At 39.1% G+C, this 17,465-nt stretch overlaps 1 protein-coding gene across 4 annotated transcripts in view; it reads right to left on the bottom strand.

Moving 5' to 3' along the window:
* Window positions 1-17,465, bottom strand: part of eys (eyes shut homolog) — a 223,109-nt gene that overhangs the window by 81,349 nt on the left and 124,295 nt on the right. For all 4 annotated transcript variants that reach the window (XM_061790502.1, XM_061790504.1, XM_061790503.1 and 1 more), the window contains 5 exons: window positions 10,514-10,704; window positions 10,251-10,342; window positions 6,120-6,270; window positions 5,505-5,617; window positions 5,077-5,246 (listed from right to left, as the gene is read on the bottom strand). In XM_061790502.1, coding sequence (XP_061646486.1) covers window positions 5,077-5,246; window positions 5,505-5,617; window positions 6,120-6,270; window positions 10,251-10,342; window positions 10,514-10,704 — 717 coding nt within the window. The remainder of the gene's footprint in view (window positions 1-5,076; window positions 5,247-5,504; window positions 5,618-6,119; window positions 6,271-10,250; window positions 10,343-10,513; window positions 10,705-17,465) is intronic.

Here is a 17,465-nt window from a genome sequence, read left to right as displayed (position 1 = left end):
TTTTTTTCTCTTTGAGGTGCAGGAAGACAGCTGAGCCTTGACAATGTTGTGAGATGCGCCTTTTCAGTGGCTGTTTGGTTTCCCCATTGTACACATGCAGTGCAGACTGCAACCACAATAACAAACCAAGATGATTTTTTTTTTTCAACACAGATTTCATTTGATAGGTCTGGTGTACCTAATGCTGTGGCCAGCAGATGTTCTTTAACCGACCCCCAGTGAAGTTGACAGGTCTCTGCATGCGCTGACAGTTTGCCAATTAGCAGTCAGCAATGCTCTGTTCTGTTAAGGCTACATGAGTTGTTATTTGCCCCTGGATGACGAAGGCTATGACTTGAAGGCGAGCTGAAGGAGGTCCCCACTCGGTCATCAGCTCCACAAGACAGTGGTGACATTGTGGTGAGGTGCTTGAGAGCTTGAGAGCATGATAAGAGATTACAAAATGGCCAGCTTCAGCTCAGGGAGTTGTAACTGCAGTGTTTGACACAACACACATTTTTTTGCATTTTATTTTATTGTTTTAGATGACAGCGTATGATGGCGGCACGGTGGGCGACTGGTTAGAGCGTCAGCCTCACAGTTCTGAGGATCGGGGTTCAATCCCCGGCCCCACCTGTGTGGAGTTTGTATGTTCTCCCCGTGCCTGCGTGGGTTTTCTCCGGGCACTCCGGTTTCCTCCCACATCCCAAAAACATGCATGAATTGGAGACTCTAAATTGCCCTAGGTGTGCATGTGAGTGCGAATGGTTGTTTGTTTGTATGTGCCCTGCGATTGGCTGGCAACCAGTTCAGGGTGTACCCCGCCTCCTGCCCGATGATAGCTGGGATAGGCTCCAGCACGCCTGCGACCCTAGTGAGGGGAAGCGGCTCAGAAAATGGATGGATGGATGGACAGCGTATGATATAACAGTGACATTTTTATGTTAAAAAAATAGGGCAAGAACAACTTAGGTAGGCTAAATCCCACCAAAACTACAGAACAATTTCTTAATGGCTGATGTGCTTTAAAATTAAAAAAATTAAATCTCTATTTCAATGACAATGAACCAAATCACACAGATGACAGAGTCTGCTTAATTCATTATGAAATAACTGAAATAAATATGTTTGCACGGCTGCACAATTTATGTTTAATTATTTAGTTTGTCTTTTTTTATACTTGTCTATACAATTAAGAATGTTAATGTCATTCAACTCTGGACTACAGTATGAATCAGCGGTGTTGAAAGCGTGTTCAAAACTGTCAGGTGCTTATTAGACAGTCTGGCAAATAAATGAGTCACTTTTATGATGTTTTCCCCTTTTTAATACATGAAGTGACAATCCAAAGCAACTGTAAAGCAGGCTCCTTTGTTGGGGATTTTATTTCCACATAACATTTGTGATCTCTAAGTCTGGCGGTCTAATGTTGGTCTGTGCTGTATCTTAGGCCGATGCTTTGTGGATGACTTAATGTTTTAAATCAAAATAGCGAAGAATACGGTCATTCCAGTCAGAGTTTTAAGATATGATAAATTGTTTCTTCAAAGATGAGTTGGATGGTCCTAGATCTTCCAAAGACATTGTGTCAACTCTGCAAGTAGTCAATTGCAAGCTATGTGATCACAGGATTAGTTGGGGACTAAATGGCTTTGAGGGAAAGATGTAGTCATAAAAGACAAAATCACTGAGGCAGGAAATTATTCAGTCTGTATTGATTATGACCTCCTTCTACGGCTCATTACCTTATGTCCTTATTTCTTGAATATCTGAAGGTCTGATGTAGGATGTTGGCTGAGAATGGATCATTCACATGAAAGGTGATTGCAGGTTTGTCCCATTTATGTCTTTTCAAAAAGTTCTACCTCATCAGGAGGTTTTTTTCAAAGTGTATGGTACCTTGTGCTATTATGTGTCATGCATTAATGTAACCTATTTCCAAAATATGTAGGGCATGTCTTTTTGTTCTTGCGTCATCTTCCAAGAACCGCAGAGTTAAAAAAAACAAAAAAACAAGTAGACATTTCAGGTGTGAAAAGCATTCCAGTCAGGGGCCTCTTAAATCTGGATTCATTCTGACAGCTAGCAGGAGGCAGCACCAAATGGTTACCAAAAGAATTCTAAACTATAGGTTTATTTGGGAAAAACGAGAGCTCCGGTAGCATTTCAAGCTGATCCTTGTTTTGGAGTAGGTATTGCAAAAAGGCAAAGAGAAAACAAACGTGCAGTGTTAAGCTTTTGTGTTGAGCTTTTGTGCGGTATGCTGAAGTCCTGCATGATATGCTGACATTTTCAGTGATCTCACATATGAAGATAACATTTTTGGGCAACTTTTAAGACATTTATGCCCAAATTCTGGTCAAATTCAAATTTCAAGGTTCTACTTGATTAATCTTTTGCATTATTATACAGTTTTTAAAAAGATTCAATTGATTTGACTCAATGATGGTGAAAATGTACTGTAACATTCTAACAGATAGGCCTTTATCCAAATTGTCTGTCAAGGATTTTGTTTCGTAATTGCCTGTGTTTCTAAGTGAGAAGGTAATTTGCCATACTTGGTATCACCAAAGATATTACAAGTTTTTGTGTCTTTTTTTGCAGCCAGAATAAGACGAGCAACATCCAGAGTGGCAACAGACAAGCAAAGATAAGAGGATTGTGAACATCTGAGTAATGGACTAACCATTTCAGTCTTCTGACTAATTATTCAAGGGGACTTAATCATCATTCATAGTTAGACACAAATAACTTATTTGCAACAAAATAGCCCCAGCTCAGCTCAGTCTCGTGAACTGATCAAGTGGATAAATGTGAAAGAGCAGTAAGGTTTCTTTTTCATGACCTAATGCTGTATACCAGGGTTTCCAAAACGGCCGCACAGAGCCATCTAGCAGGTGCACTAGATTAAAAGTGTAATGGCGGTTTGGTATAATAATGGCATGAAAAATCTTTTTTTTACAAAACTGTGTACTATGAGCAATTCCACTGTAAAATGTTATTTGTAAGAGAAATGAACAGTTAAAAGAAGGTCGCTAATATGTACTTCATATATACAATCAGCAATCTCGCTAAGTGCGCCTAGCTTGTGGCAGCTATTTTTTACATTTATTTTATTGCATCTAGTGATCATGTTTTCTCCAAAACACCTAATATTAAGTTTAAAAAAAAAAAAGAGTTGAAAACAAAGATAAAACACTAAAAATAGTCATATAATGACTTGAACTTTAACTTGAGCTACTGTACTGGTTTTGCCATTTTGTGGCATCAGAGAGGCAACACAACCACCAGCATAGGACTGCTATAGTAACAAAAAAACATATACTGTACATTTTTTCAGAGTACATTGTGTGTTTGTCACAGTATTTCTAATACCATGTGAAACAGACACTGCAAATAAATATTAAAAACATGTAAATTGGGTGCCTACTTGGAGCAGTTGTGGATTTGCGCGCCCACAGCTGCTTTAAGGCTTTTAACAAATAAATAGGACAGATTTGGCAATGAAACCAGATATCAATGCATAAATACATTTTACATGACTATGCCTTATCACAGAGGCAAGCATATGTGTAGGCACATTGTATGTATGTTATTGATATCAGTTAGATTTTACAATAATGTAAGCAGCCTATGCATGTGTGCCCTGGATATAAGCATGCAAGGGTTACAGGATGCAAGTCAGCATTTCATTTAGAAGACAAACAAGTCAATGTTATTTGTTCCATGCAGAGATGACATCTGGATAAACAACATAGAGCAGAGATGACTTTGTTTCTTCTTCTCTTGTGGCTATCACTTAATTTAACGGGATGTGAGGACAAGGTTGTCGGCGAGCAAAGCTGCTATGGCGACACGTGCAAAGGCTTTGTCAGCATGTAAACAGCCCATGGACTTCTTCTACAGGCCATCGCAATCAGCGGCTGCAAAGCACAGCAATGGATGAGTGCTCATATGAGATTGGACTGCGTTAAACCTGACAGACTGCATGGAATGCTTTTGAGGAGGGACAGTTCGTACAAAGTCAGCAGAAATTAATCTGAAGGCCCACTGCTGATCTTTAAAGGGAGACTTCATGGGTCTGAGAATTTGTTGGCTCAGCAAGAATCTCCTTTATGGCCATGTGAGAAAACGGAAGTTTTACGTTGTATAAGAATTGCTTACATATTTTTATGTTTCACTCTTAATAGAGAAAATGTAGATAAAATAATTGTCAATAAAGTTACAGAACTAGGGGATCCTATAAGATTATGCTTTATGACGAGTGTACTAACACAACACGGAAAATGCAAAACGATTACACTGCACAACCAAACAACTGTCCCGACATCATTTTAGTGTGCAGTAAATTGTGTATCGACTCTGCAAACAACTCTGACCAGAAATATTAACACAGATGCTAGTGCTAACCGAAGATGAGCGGTGTCCTTGCTGATCCACAAGACCACTAAAATAGGTGGCCTAACAGTCTCGTTACCATGATTAAATATAACATCATCATGATTTTGAAGCTATTATTTTAGGTCTAATTTATATTTATTGACTGAATAAACAGGTAACATAATAGTAAAGTAAATTTAGAAAAGTTAACAGTTGTACATATTGTTGTGTTGGTATGAATCTTTTTTTTTTTTTTTTTTTTTTTGTAAAGGCAGAATCGTTCTTTTGTTGTGGATGTTTTGTTTTTCTACTTTCTTAAAACTCGTCCAGTAAAGCATGTCGTAAAAATAATCATTTGGACAGGGGTGAGAGTTTGCACTGAATTGACCAAGCGCCGCAAGGTCGCATTCTCATTCAGGAATGGTTCAAGCTGATTATATGGATCTTTCATTTCATTAATCTTGTCCTGAATAATTCACACCACTCAAAATTCCTAATACAGTGGACTCTATTCTGCCTCAATGTGAAACCTATTTCCCAGAGGCTCAGCATATATTAACCAGCATTACTAGTGGGCTGTCTCTTGAACATACATACCACTGCGGAGGTCACAATAGAGGAGATTTACAGGCTTTTTTTTTCTTTTTTAACTGAGTGTGCAAAGTGGGAAACACTCTCAGCTCACAACAACAAGAAAAATAAAATACAGTACAACACCTTTCTCACAAAATGTTCCAGTAAAATGAAGCGGGCAGAGGCAGGAAGGCGGTTCTTTGCCAGGTTGTTGCAGCTCATGACACGTTCCCCCATTGAGGCAAACACCATCACCACAAGTTTCATGCTGGGAGTGTTTTGGTGCTTGAGCAGGAGCTGGGGTTGTGTTCACACTGTTGGTCAGTTAAATGAAAACTGAGTCATTCATGATGGTCAGCATGCAAAGTATATGATGTCTTAAAAAAAAAAAAAAAACATAAATCCATCCAATATCCCTCAAATATATACTAAAATGTAATAAAATCAAAAATTAATTATAACAGCAACATGATCAAACTTAGAAAATTCATACTAATTCAAAACCTACTTTCTTGCTCTGCTTTAGAGATGGCTTATTAAGAGACAACAAGTGATGTGTGGAAATCCTTTACCTGCATGCACCTATGTTGCTGCTGGTGATGGCATCAGATGTGTACAACCCCCTGACTTGATTAAATTCAATGATTTCAATGCAGCCAGTAAAGTTGTAGAAAGGCTTTGCTCTCTAAAGAAGAAAAATATAGATTTCTTTTCAACAGTTTATATCCCAACATAAACTCTTTATTGTGATGTACTTGCAAGAGTATACACTGTTCAATTGCATTCATTCCTTCAGAAGTGATGGCACTACAGATAGCAATTCATTTTTTATCCATTAATAAGATTTTTCAATCATTCTCACATTTTGGCTCTGTCACCCAAAAAAAAAAAAGTGTAGATTTTTATTTCCCCCCCCCCCCATCTAATTATTATGCTCCTTTTGCCCAGTACATATTTGCCATATTTTTCAACCATTTAGGGATTACCGGTAATGCTTTTACAGAAGCCAGTGTATAATATTTAGTGAACAGAAATATGTTGCTTTCATAAAGCAGTAATAAAATCTAATTCTAAATGAGAGAGTTAAATTTCCATCTTAATATTTTCTTCAATGAACAGTGATGTCTTCATTGGTTTTTCAAAGACCCTTTCTTGGAGAAACATGATGAGAGCTTATCAAATCTTACCTGAATGGCAGAGTATTGTTGTGGCAGACCGCCTGTGAAGATATGGTTTGTGCTTTGTATCATGTGTCCCAACCTGTAATTACTTGCTGCACTTTTGATTCTCTCATGACCGGAAAGAGCTATTTCAGCCTCACAAGGAGCCAGGTGTTGTCTAACAAGAAGTGAGAAACATAAGGGCAATTATGGAGACGGTCACGATGATACCCTTGCAAGTCTACCCTATGTCCTTCCAAACACGCAATTCTGCTTAGGACCTCACCTAGCCTTTGTTTTGAAGATGAGAAATGACTAACAAGATGGTGAAGATAAGAGCAGATCCTCGTTGACAACCTTGGGTAAATAACTGAATTATTATTGCAGATGATTGTCAATAAAGGTCAAATTTACAGAGTCTAAACAATAGTTTTGGGTTGAAATAGGGTGCAAAAATTTATTCGGCTATGTATAATTCTGATTCAAATGTACACATTGTTTTACCTCACCACACATTGTTACAAGCTTTGTGAAATATTGACAGGACATTTGCATATTGTACGTATTTGTTTGTCATATCGGAAACTTTGGCACACACAGTTTCCACATAGACTATTCACAAAAAGGCAGGGATATTCAAGTTTTGGGTGAAATTTCAGGATGAAGCTAAAATGCACTATACCCTTTACAAGTGAACGTAATTTGACCTCTAAAATTTTTAATGCAAATGTCTTAAATGTTGAAATCTTTGGACAAAAAGTTCTCCAATAAGATGCTGAACATTTTCACACACACACACACACACGCATACACACACACATACGCACACACACACACGCACACGCACGCACATCCACTTACACACACATACATACACACAAAATCTAATGATGTACACTTCTATGCCTTTCTGTGACTCTTCCAGTCTCTTTATATTTCTGTAACAAACTGCTGAAGACACTTCATGACACTTTAAGCTCAGGGGTCCAATCAGTCTGAGAAGATCCCGAAGCCTTTAAGAAGACTTGCAATGGTGAGGTACTGTTGGTATCATGATCTAAAAATGTGATAAGCATGATGATGATGACTGTTAAAATCCATCCATCCATCCATTTTCTGAGCCGCTTCTCCTCACTAGGGTCACGGGCGTGCTGGAGCCTATCCCAGCTGTCATCGGGCAGGAGGCGGGGTACACCCTGAACTGGTTGCCAGCCAATCGCAGGACTGTTAAAATACCAATTCTAATTGAACAAGGAAATTTATCGGACGATTCACGGATCAAACACATGTTGGGAATTTTGCTTTGTTGGAGAACACCAAGTTGTGCAAAAAGTTCAGAAACATTGAACGGTGTGACATGCAATGTACATTCAAAGGTTAGAGAAGGTCAAGTTAAATTAATCTGTAAAGGTTATAGTGCATTTTGGGTTCATCCTAAAATTTTACCCCAAAGTCGAATATCCCTAACTTTTGGGAATAGTGTACTTCTCCACTTAATGGTAACTGTCTTCACGGCGTTCCGTTGCACTGTATATTAAATGCTGTCCCTTTTAATAATGACGTCCAAATGATGCTTCGAAGCTCTCAGTGGACCATGAAGTATACTGTATGTTACAGCTAAGAAATAGCCTACAAGAACAGTAGAACTTTATTTGGGGGTTTATCTCAATCATGATGGCAGGTGTGTACTGATTACTAATTAATATGATTTTGAATGTGGCTGGTCAGGTCTGTACACACCCAAAACCCCAATTATAGTAAGTGGTTGTGCACACTTATGCAGCCACTTTGTTTTATAGTTTAATTTTATTCTCTTCCCTAAGAGATTCCAGTTTGTTTTTAATTAGGTTAGCGTTACAGGTTATAGTTCACAGTGGGTCAAGTTCAGAAATTAATTTTGGTCTTTGTCTCATTCAACTTTTCTTTTTTTCTTTTTTACATTATAAAATGTTATTTTAACAGGGTTATGTAGATTTAACATACAATATACATATACAACATCCAGTGATTTTGCTTTTTTTGTTTTGTTTTACATTTAGAGTTACAAACCAGGTTCTCATGGAATAGTAACAATTGCTTTAATTCTACCAACTGGTTTGTCTTTTCTCAAGCTCTTTCCTTCAGTATGGTCTCACTATTTCAGAAGCACCCAACAACTATCTGTTGCTCTCAAAAACTAAATGTCCACTTGAAACTACAGAGAAGACAAAATAATTACATCAGTTCAGATTCAGCACTAACCATTAGCAGCTTGAAGGTATTCAGGCCACAGATTTTACCCCCCGCCTCCTGATACCTCTTGTAACCCGAGTGCAAGTAAAGAGGTCCACGCATCAATCTAGGTTGATTTGTTAAGCCTTCAATTTGCAAACTGTTGCGTATGCTGGCTAAATACTCGGGGCACCTACTTCAAGCTGCATAAGTCCTTCCTCAAGCGCTTGCTTGCATGGAATGCCGGTTAATTTAGAAGCAGTCTGCCAGAGCGGCCTGGCCAGCAGCCAGAGGGCAGTGTGCACACTGTCCTTGAGAAGCCAGCCCCACCAGGTTTCTATTTAACATATTGAAAAGTGTCTTTGACGGGAAGATATATTAAAAGTCTATAATGAGTTTGGCGGTGAGGATGACCATGGTGTTGTAGCTCTGGGTCAAATCAGACAAGGATGGACCGAGTCCGCTATCAGACAATTACAAAGTATTTGCTTTGTGACACCGGCAACCATTTTTCCATGCTCCTGACCCTCTAGTTATGACAGCTCACAATGTCTCCAAGGGTTCAGCACAGAACATTATGATGGAGTCTCACTGCTGTTGTATTTTTCTTGCACTGAAAAAAGGGGGTGGAGCCTTGTGGCCCTTTAATCTGATAGGCCGATCCGTATGCACTTACATATTTAGGCCAGAGCTGGTTTCTTCAGGAGGTATTGGGTATTTATTATTTTAATTTCTCCTTTGCTTTTCTTTAATCTACTATGGAAGTAATGCTCAAAAAGAAAAGAGAATAATGTTGCTCTTTTTAATAAAGGCACTACACTTGGACTCATCTCTCCAATGTACAAAAAGCAATTCGCTGCTTCTTTGTCATTGCACAGCAACCCTGAAATCAGTGAACAATATCATCGAGCATTTTTTTACCAGACGCGATTCCTCTTTAACATGTTTACTACTGTGGTATACAGTATATGAATGAGAATAAGAGGCGTGTCGGAACAACAACTCACAATAGTGAAAAAGAAATCCAATTCTTTTTTCACTTTTATTACGTAAAGAAATTAATGCTGAGAGGCAGCCATGCTATTGTATGAAAATATGTTTTTATTATTTTTTTTCTTGTTTGTTTTCACCACAGTTAATAGCAGCAACAATAGTTGTGGGTTATGTGCCTTGCTGAAGGCCATTTAAAATCAGCAAATCACCAGCCACTAGTCCTAGTTTCCATGTTTTGGTCCTTCGTGAAAAATGTCACTGTTAATGCAAAATGAACACATACAATTAAAAATGAAAGAATATCATTGGTAAGGGCCAGCCAAAATTGTTATTACTCTTGTGGAATTAGCAATATTATTGAGAAGTGGTAGTAAGTTTGCGCTAAGACTCAAGAACAATTTCTCAAAGACTTTGCAGCCTCACTGTAAATCATTTAAACATTGATTTTGTGGTTGGCTCTTGATTGCTAATCTTTTCATAATGAAAAGCTAAAAATTAAGACTTAAGAACGGCCAATAAAGCATTCCCGTTGAACACTAATGCATTTTTAATAGCGTCATTGTGCCACGTGTTCCAGTTCTTTGAAATGTAGGGTGGTTTTTAATAAAATATAAATGGCTTCTGTTATGTCCCCTTGGTTTTACTTTACAGTCATTATTTTGAACAAATGCTTTAACACTTGACACGAGTGGATAACTAGGGATGGGAAGTTAATACCACCTGAGGTGCTAATACTATTTGAGCATATTTTGTGTGTTACTTAAAGCTAAGAAGCTTACGATACGAATAGGCTGCTTCTTTCTCATTAAATGAAATATTATTGCCAAAGGCAGATGTGTTTATAAGCAACCCCAAGTCAGAACTCTAAATTGAAATTAACACCCCTGAACACAAGATATTCTGCAACGTGATAATCCCTCACAATGTGCTGAAATTAATTTCAAAAGAACGTACCTGATATTGACAATGTGTACATTGCCATCATCAACATGAATTTGTGTGTTAATCCATGCAACATCATCCTCTTTATTGCAGGAAAAGACATACTAAAATAAAATAGTGAGAAGAGAAACTGTGGATGTGAGGACATTCTCTATGAATTATGAATAGTACACTCATTGACACAAAATTAACACCTGCATTCCATGTAAAAGAATGCCTTAAATGCATGTGTTTATGTATTTCATATACAAGCGGTCATCATCTTAAAGTTTTACCTGTAGCATCCCATCCATGACAAAGAGTTCCATGACAATGAAATTTCTCTTAGCTGGTCCTTGGCCCACATAAATAATAGTTCCTTGGTCTGCTTGAGTCTGAAATCTCACAGTGATGTTGTTGATGGAGCTAAGGTCAATCCTTCCAAACTCCAGGTAAGAATTTCCAAAATACTGGGCATACTTTGAATCTAGTGGGATACAAAAATAGAAGGTGAAATGACGGGAAAGGTTCCTGCATCTTTATTGTAAATTCCGCAGAGATCCACTAATGATCCCTGACTAGAGAAATCATACTTTTCACGCACTTCCACCACAGAAAGGCAGGTGCTCTGGGTGAGCTTATAGAACATCACCTTGACAAACATCATGGAACAGCTTCCATGTCTAGCTGAGAAGATGCGAGACAGACTTGCACTTCCTATTTGTATTCCTCTGAGTCACTTGCCACAGCTTTGTTGCGGCATAAAAGGTAACCGTAACCTGTATCCATCAAATAACCTTGGCAACAGAAATAGAATACAGCTGAAAGACAGAGTAAGAGATAATGCACAAAACTTGAGCAAGGAAGGATGAGTAGATTGCTTTTATATGAAAAGAACTGTATAGAATTCTCCAAATTCCACCTTAATGCTCACTGTTGAGGCAAACGGAAAATCATTTTATTCGCTGGGAAAGCTGTGAAGCATGCAGATGGCACAATAACAGGAGAGAAAACCTGAATGTAGTCATGCACTTTTATTACATGCCGAGTTTTATAGCGGAATAACTTGTCTTGTATCAACCGTGAGAATAGGATATTATGGGACGCTCCTGTTAAAGTATCCCTACCCGCAAGCTTATTGGCCGTAGTGACGCAGACCAACTTAAACGCCAGGCACGGACTTGTATTAGGGGTGCTCATGCTCAACATACAGTAGTTCTCATTTGAAAGAAACGGTGCAATCTGTTACTGTGAAGTCAAAGCAGGGAGTGTGTTAAATTGAAAAGCATTTGTGGATGCACCTGTCCCATGCTCTATCTATTCTTATGTGGGGAGAAGGGGAAAATAAAATAGAAAAAAAGAAAACATTCATTACACTAGAGAAATCAGATGAGCTCCTTTTAAGTTGTTGCCATGATTAATTGAGCAAACACAAGTGAGACCTCTATCAATATTTGTTACACGTCAAGTTCTACAGGCTGGCAAGCACTTTTGATCTGACAGCTTGATCCTCAGGGTATTTGGCAAGCAAGTTTTCCTAAATACCCCATTTGGACTGGAAAGCTATAGGACCAATACCCTGCGGAAAAATCGTTGACAAAAAAGAGGAGCATACGTACTATGATCTGTGAATTAATGAGGATAAACCAACACCGCAACAATGCAGCGCTGTGTTCTTCACCTCTGACAATACGAGTTGCCAATGCTGATGATGTAAAATTACCCCTCAGAGACTAAGTTTTTCATTCATTTTAAAGCCTTGTTTAGTCTGATGTAGTCTTTGATGCAGTATGAGACTACTGCAAGAAGGCACTCTCGTGCCTCATTAACAGCTAGCTCCAGTTTTTGTTTATTTAGTTTTCTTATATTTGTATACATTCACTCGTCAAAACAGTAGGAACACCTTCATCTTCTACAAGAGAATAACCTCCAGTTTTGAGAGACATTATTAATTCAACAATATGTTTTTTTGTGGTTTTAAAAATGCTACGCACATAGTCAATAAGTTTTAAATATTTATAGTCAAGTTACTTCGTCTAGCCCTTAATTACAAATGAGTCTCAAAGGGCTTCACAGGTCCACAGTTGGCAATGATTGATGACATCCCCTAATCCAGGGGTCTCAAAATCACTTTTGTCACAGGCCACATCGTAGTTTCTCTCAGAGGGTCATATGACTGTAAACCCATATAAATGTATGATCATCACATATTATTACATATACACAAAAAATTTATGGATTTCTACTTTTGAAATTAGAAGTCAGTAAAAAGTTGTTTGTTCAACTATTACTCAGTTTATTTTGAATGGAGGATTAGTAACAAAAAATGCTTGCAATATCTCGTTATTAAAAGTGAAGACAATATGCAATTTCGGTATTTTAGTAAGAAACAGGCGGAACGGTGGACGACTGGTTAGAGCGTCTGTTGTTAAGAACCAGTGACCTATGGAGCAGCAAACTCACTGAGAGGGGGCAACTGAACTCACTTAGTAGCACAAGCTGATGGGGTAGCAGTGGAGGCAGTGTGAGCCGAGGCGGAGGTCTGGCTAATTGGCTGGATTGGCTAGCGACCGTTATGGATATTTTGACCAAAATTCTTCCAAAAATAGCAAAAATAATATCCACAGACAATTACCATATGCTCGTCAGCACTTACGATTCACTTACTACTCTGTATTTTATCACCGACTACCCAAGCATTTACGAGCCTCCGAATGCTATCCAGCGAGGCCTATGGAGCCACAGATTTGCTTAGCAGCACAAGAATACAGGAGCAAGCGGAGGCGGTGTGTCCAAGTGTTTTTACCGTTATTGATCAAATTATATGAAAATGACTCTATAGACCCTGTAGACCAAGGAAAAAGAAGAAGAAGAAAAAGACGAAGAAGAAGAATCTTTTATTGTCGTGAACACATGCACCCAAAATGTTTCTTCTGCATTTAACCCATCACAGTTATGGACACAGAAAACACACACAGTTTGTGGCACACAGTGGCGCATGGGGTTACTTAAGCGTCTGGGAAGCAGCTGTGATAGTCATTTAAAGAACCATATGCAATAACAGCAGTAACAACAACACATGGCGATTTTTTTTCCTCATCACGTGTGCGTCTCTCACGTTCAAGACAAAACAAGATGTTTAAAATCTCTACCAGGCTTTAGATGTATGTACGTAGTATGAGCTTCCATCATATGAAGTCATTGTCATTTTTTTTGCTTCATTGTTCATTACCTCTAATTTGACTTGCGGAAAAGATTTAACATAGAATTTTCTCTCCCTGATGATGTGCATATTTTGTTCATCTCTTGAGTTGTTGTTTTTTTTGTCCACAACAGCATTACTCTCTTTCGTATTCAATGAGTGTTATATTTTCATGGCCATATGGGAGAATTGCAGTGTACGTAGGGGCATAAACTTTAGCCTGTGCATTAATCTGGCCCCTGCATATATTAGATATGATTATATAGTGCCGAAGTATCTAATGGAGAGCGTACATCCATTTTGCATACGGGTTGTACTCATCAGGGTTGCGGGTGAGCTGGAGCCTATCCAGGCTGATTTGGGTGAGAGGCGGGGGTTCAACTTGGTCTGGTCGCCAGCCTATCACTCGGCACATATAGACAATCAATCATACACACTCCCATTCACACATATGGACAATTTCAAGTCAACCTAACATGTTTTTGGAATGCGGGAGGAAGAAGACATCCCTGGGGAAAACCTTCACATGTTTGAGGAGAACATGCAAACTCCCGACTGGAAGGCTGGAGCTGAGATTCGAACCCTCAACCTTAGAATTGTGGCAGACGTCTTAACCACTAGGTCACAATACTGCTGAAAAGCATACTTTTTTGAAAACTTGCTAATGCAAACTATGAGCGCGGTTATATTTACAGGTTTAAAGCACAATGGATAATGTATTGCTGACCATGGAGTTTATCTCGACTGTAGGCCTTTTCTTCTTTTAAAAGAATAAAAGGTTTTCTCAGTGGAAATATAAATCTTTCTGAGCCAGCCTAACTGCATCCTGTCCTAATAACCGTCCATATAGGAGGTGAAAGAATTGATATGTCACATATTCATGTAAGTCATGAAGGTGGAGTATGCGACGTGTCAGTGAGTGAATGTCAGACAGGTTATAACACAAGCTATTCCACTGTGAAAAAAACAAAACATCCAGTATAAATTTAGTAAGATGTGAGCTTGAGATCAATTTTTGCAAGGCTAGACCTTGCCTGATGACTTTTAATTGATATTGACTTTATGTGCCATTTATTTAAAAAACCCAGGGTGCAAGTCTTGTTTCATCCCTGATTTACTGCGGGAAACCATTCTTGGACTCTTGCAATTTCTGAGCCTTGAGGGAAGGTAAAAGGGCATTCTTTTACCTCCAACATTTGCAGAAACAGAATCTCGTTCTGGAGATAGGTGACAGAAGAAGCCTGCCGGAAAACTGCATCCTTAGTGTAACCGTTCTTTTTGCTTTGTAATTCTATTCTTGGACTTCACACCTGTCTATTTATATTTTTATTGAATGGATTTAAATAAGGCAGCACTGGTTGGCACGTCTGCCTCGCAGTTCTGGGGCCCGGGGGTTCAAATCCCAGCCTCGCCTCTATGGAGTTTGCATGTTCTCCCCGTGCCTGCATGGGTTTTCTCCGGGCACTCTGGTTTCCTCCCACATCCCAAAAACATGCGTGGTAGGTTGATTGAAGACTCTAAATTGCTCATAGGTGTGGATGTGAGCGCGAATGGTTATTTATTTATATGTGCCCTGCGATTGGCTGGCGACCAGTTCAGGGTGTACCCCGCCTCTCGCCCGAAGATAGCTGGATATGTTCCAGCACGCCCGCGACCCTAGTGAGGAGAAGCGGAACAGAAAATGGATGGGTGGATGGATTTAAATAATAAATATTACTCATAATTCAGAGGAGTTCCTTCAGGCTGTCCGTCATTCATGAGTATTTCAAAGGCAAGCGTAACCGTGACTCACTGGCAAAGATGTGAATGAAAAAAAAAAAATAATTAAAAAGCAAACAAAATACAATATTATAGTGAAGGTTCTACAATAAACGCATTTCCAGACAGAGGGAACGGAAGTATTTGAAATACATGGAAGATGAAAAATATATATTGTTGAAAAGAAAAAAGAACAATGAACAATACTGTATGCTTGCTATTTTTGCTTGTAGTATAGAGTTATGTAGACCTGCATTGAAATTAATTGATTTTTCTTTTTCTTGCTGCGATTTTCGATTTGTCCCATCAAGGGTCGCCACAACAAGTCACTCATATGATTTGTTTGGCATAATTTCTTTTACCTTGGATGCCCTTCCTGATGCAACCCACCTATTTTATTCTATCCATGCAGCAGCCCTTCCTGATGGAATTCACCCATTTTTATCAGGGCACTGGCCTGAAATTGAACCCCCACCGTCAAAATGAAGGGCACCAATATGTACCACTACACTACTAGTGCGTTCTAAGTAGTTAAATCACCAAAATGTTAGAAACATTGGCAGGGATGTTCTAGAGCATTGGAACTACAACTCCATAATAAATATATTGTTGAATTAAAACATCTGTAACCAATCAATCAGAGAATAATAGTCTTCATAAAAGTGGGATGCTTGCTACCGCTCTTGTGTTGGATCTTCTAACTGTCATTTTGTGCAGCTGTACAAGGAAGAAGAAAGTCAGCGTGCCATAACGGCAGTCAGCTTCCCTGTATTGGCCTTTGAGATCCCCATTATCTCTCAAACTGCGGAGTGCAGCACTGTGTGCACAGTGATGGTACCAAAGGAAAAGGACGATATTGGTCTGAAAAATAAGGTTTGCTGTGTTCAAGAGTGTGAATCCAAGTCACTGTACCTCATAGCATCTGTTTAAATTCCTTTTGACGTGTGTGTTTTTTTTGTCTTCCAAATACATTGTGAAGCAGACTGCGGTTAAGGAAACACTATCTGAGTCTATTTCAAGCAGCACCGAGGGCACTGCTTTCTTTTAGATTGTGACCTAGTTAGATAAACCTGCAGATTTCCATATCCTTAAACCTTAAAACTAATTCACTATCATTAAGAAGTTGTCTGTATAGGAGATCTTATGAATGCTCGCCTTTCTAGACTCAACACATGTAACCTCTGTACTAACCGTACCTCACCGTGGCCCAAGAATGGATCAGGTGCAGCTGGGAAGACTCCATTATGTTTGGCCAAGAGTGAATTTCAATGTGTCACACTGAATTGGTTCAAGTTCGCCTTGTGTTCAATACGTCTGTTTAACTGCTCTGCTGCTTTGTTGAACAGTTTCAAAGCTAAGGCAGACCTCATCCGTCAAGAAGAAACAATCTGCCTCCTCTCTCTCACAGTGCAGTTCAAGACGACCTTCCGCTTTCAAGTTTTCTAATCATTACACCCTTAACACGAGATCCTTCCTCTCATTATCAGAATCAGAATAATTTTTATTTGCCAAGTATGTAAAAAACACACAAATAATTTGTCTCCGGTAGTTGGAGCCGCTCTAGTATGACAACAGACAGCCATTATGACAAAAAATACTTTTGAGACAAAAAAAACATAAAAACACACTATGAAGAGTCAGTGAGCAATGAAAGGTTACCAATAACGTGGTAATGCTGATACAATGACGATTGTGCAAATGATGCAGAGTCCTCTAGCAATTGAGAGCAGTTTGAATTGACTAAAAGAGCAATAATCTGGTACAGTGACAATTGTGTCTTCAAGAAATTTAAGCAATTTAAAGTGATTAGTAATGCAATAGTCTGGAACAGTGACAATTGTGCAAATGGATTTTGCGTGCTCTTGTCTTAGTTCTGGCAGCGTGCAAGTCCTCAAGGGTGGGCAGGGGGGTACCGAGAATTTTTTCAGCAGTTTTGACTGTCCGTTGCAGTCGGAGTTTGTCCTTTTTTTATGGCAGCACGAAACCAGACTGTGATGAATGAATACAGGACTGATCTGATGACTGCTGTGTAGAACTGCCTCAACAGCTCCTGTGACAGGCTGTGCTTCCTCAGAAGCCACAGGAAGTACATCCTTTGCTGGGGCTTTTTGAGGATGGAGTTGATATTGGTCTCCCACTTCAGGTCCTGAGAGACTAATTCTCAGGAACCTGAAGGTCTCGATAGTTGACAGGGCAGATGGACAGTGTAAGGGGCAGCTGTGGTGAAGGATGGTTCCTTAAGTCCACAATCATCTCTACAGTCTTGAGCATGTTCAGCTCCAGGTTGT

This window comes from Phyllopteryx taeniolatus, chromosome 11, assembly GCF_024500385.1.
Source record: "Phyllopteryx taeniolatus isolate TA_2022b chromosome 11, UOR_Ptae_1.2, whole genome shotgun sequence".
In the NCBI taxonomy this organism is placed as follows: domain Eukaryota; kingdom Metazoa; phylum Chordata; class Actinopteri; order Syngnathiformes; family Syngnathidae; genus Phyllopteryx; species Phyllopteryx taeniolatus.
Note: the sequence above shows the minus strand (reverse complement) of the source record. Positions and strands in the feature narration are given on the sequence as shown.